Here is a 1,742-nt window from a genome sequence, read left to right as displayed (position 1 = left end):
TGATCAAGTATGACACATAGAAAGGATCTGCTATCCCCGTGTAAATTATTTTTAAAAAAAATTTCAGTAGGCCTTTAATCTTACTCAGATTTCAGTTTTTGCAGTGCAGTCATGTGTTTTATGAAATTGCATTGTCCCCTTTGAAATAAACTAATCTAATATAACATTTAGTGTGATTTTTACACCATCATTTAAAAAAAAAGGGCGTCCCAAAAGAAGACTGCAATAGTGTGGGAGTGGTTCCTAATGTTTTGACTTGAAGACAGTGGGCGGGGCTCCTGGAACGTTCGAATGAAGAAGAAGAAGAAGAAGAAGAATGAGAGCAGTGCGTTGCTGCTTGCATTCATCTCTCAGTCCTGCTCCTTCACACGACGCATGTTCTCTGCTCTCCGTGCAACTTTTTTCTAACAAGATGTTCTCCTACAGGCGAGACGATCTTCCACTCCAGCAGTGGAGGTGCTGGCGTGTAGATGAAGTCCACGTCCAGTGAGGTCCAAGACTATGGGCGCTGTGGGCGAGCAGTCCATGACGGGCCGCACCATGATCCCCACCATCCCGTCCATCATGTTCATATTCGGGGTGGTGGGCAACGTCATCGCCATCGTGGTGCTGTGCAAGTCCCGCAAGGAGCAGAAGGAGACCACCTTCTACACGCTGGTGTGCGGCCTGGCCGTCACCGACCTGCTGGGCACCCTGCTGGCCAGCCCGGTCACCATCGCCACCTACGTGAAGGGCTCCTGGCCCGCAGGGGAGCCTCTGTGCCAGTATTTCGGCTTCACCATGATCTTCTTCTCCCTGGCCGGCCTCAGCATCATCTGCGCCATGTCCGTGGAGAGATACATCGCCATCAACCATGCCTATTTCTACAACGACTACGTGGACCAGAGGCTGGCCGGGCTGACGCTGCTCGCCATCTACGTGTCCAACGCGCTCTTCTGCGCGCTGCCCGTGGTCGGCTTCGGCAGAGTCCAGAAGCAGTACCCGCAGACCTGGTGCTTCCTGGAGTGGCGGAGCAACACGACGAGCGACGCGGCGTTCAACTTCATGTACGCCGGATTCAGCTCGGTGCTCATACTGGCCACGGTGCTGTGCAACGTGCTGGTGTGCGGCGCGCTCATACGCATGCACCGGCGCTACGTGCGCAGGACGTCGCTGGGAACGGACCTTGGACGCGACGTGGATCCGCGCAAGAGGGGGCGCAGCTTCCGCCGTCTGGCCGGGGCTGAGATCCAGATGGTCATCCTGCTCATAGGAACCTCGTTGGTGGTGCTCATCTGCTCCATTCCACTGGTGGTGAGTTGGCCTTTCTTGTCTTTACGCGCATTTTACGCACGATGTTGTTTTGGATGTTATTTTCTCTTATGGCTATTTCTTTATGTAAAAATGCCAAACTATCCACTTTTAGGTATAGCGATTTGAATGTCATATGTACGATAATATTGCAGATTTAGGTATTTATAGTGGAATTCAATAAAATAGAGTGTTGCATTACTTTGTTGCAGTGTCAATAACGTGGTGCGTTCAAAGATCCTCGATTAAATTTAGAAAAAGGCGTCACTAGTTTTTGACGACAGGGGGAGAGTTAACCCCCAGGAGATGCACTAATAATAATATAGTCATAGTAACAATAAAAAAATAATGTATTATTATGATTCATAATGACTACAGTACGTGAATCAACTAATCCAGGGGTGTCAAACGTACGGCCCGCGGAATGAGTTTGCTAAGTATAAAAGTGAGCT

At 49.8% G+C, this 1,742-nt stretch overlaps 1 protein-coding gene across 1 annotated transcript; it reads left to right on the top strand.

Annotated features, from left to right (window-relative positions):
* The first annotated feature begins 312 nt into the window (after positions 1–312).
* ptger4a (prostaglandin E receptor 4 (subtype EP4) a) lies at positions 313–1,411 on the top strand. Its single transcript, XM_062023958.1, has 2 exons — positions 313–1,293; positions 1,406–1,411. The coding sequence occupies exons 1-2, from the start codon at positions 502–504 to the stop codon at positions 1,409–1,411; spliced, it is 798 nt and encodes a 265-aa protein (XP_061879942.1). The 5' UTR covers positions 313–501.
* The last annotated feature ends 331 nt before the right edge of the window (positions 1,412–1,742 follow it).

This window comes from Entelurus aequoreus, linkage group LG17 (genome assembly GCF_033978785.1).
Source record: "Entelurus aequoreus isolate RoL-2023_Sb linkage group LG17, RoL_Eaeq_v1.1, whole genome shotgun sequence".
Classification (NCBI taxonomy): Eukaryota; Metazoa; Chordata; class Actinopteri; order Syngnathiformes; family Syngnathidae; genus Entelurus; species Entelurus aequoreus.
The sequence above is the reverse complement of the archived record's forward strand: the minus strand, read 5'-3'. Positions and strand labels throughout refer to the sequence as shown.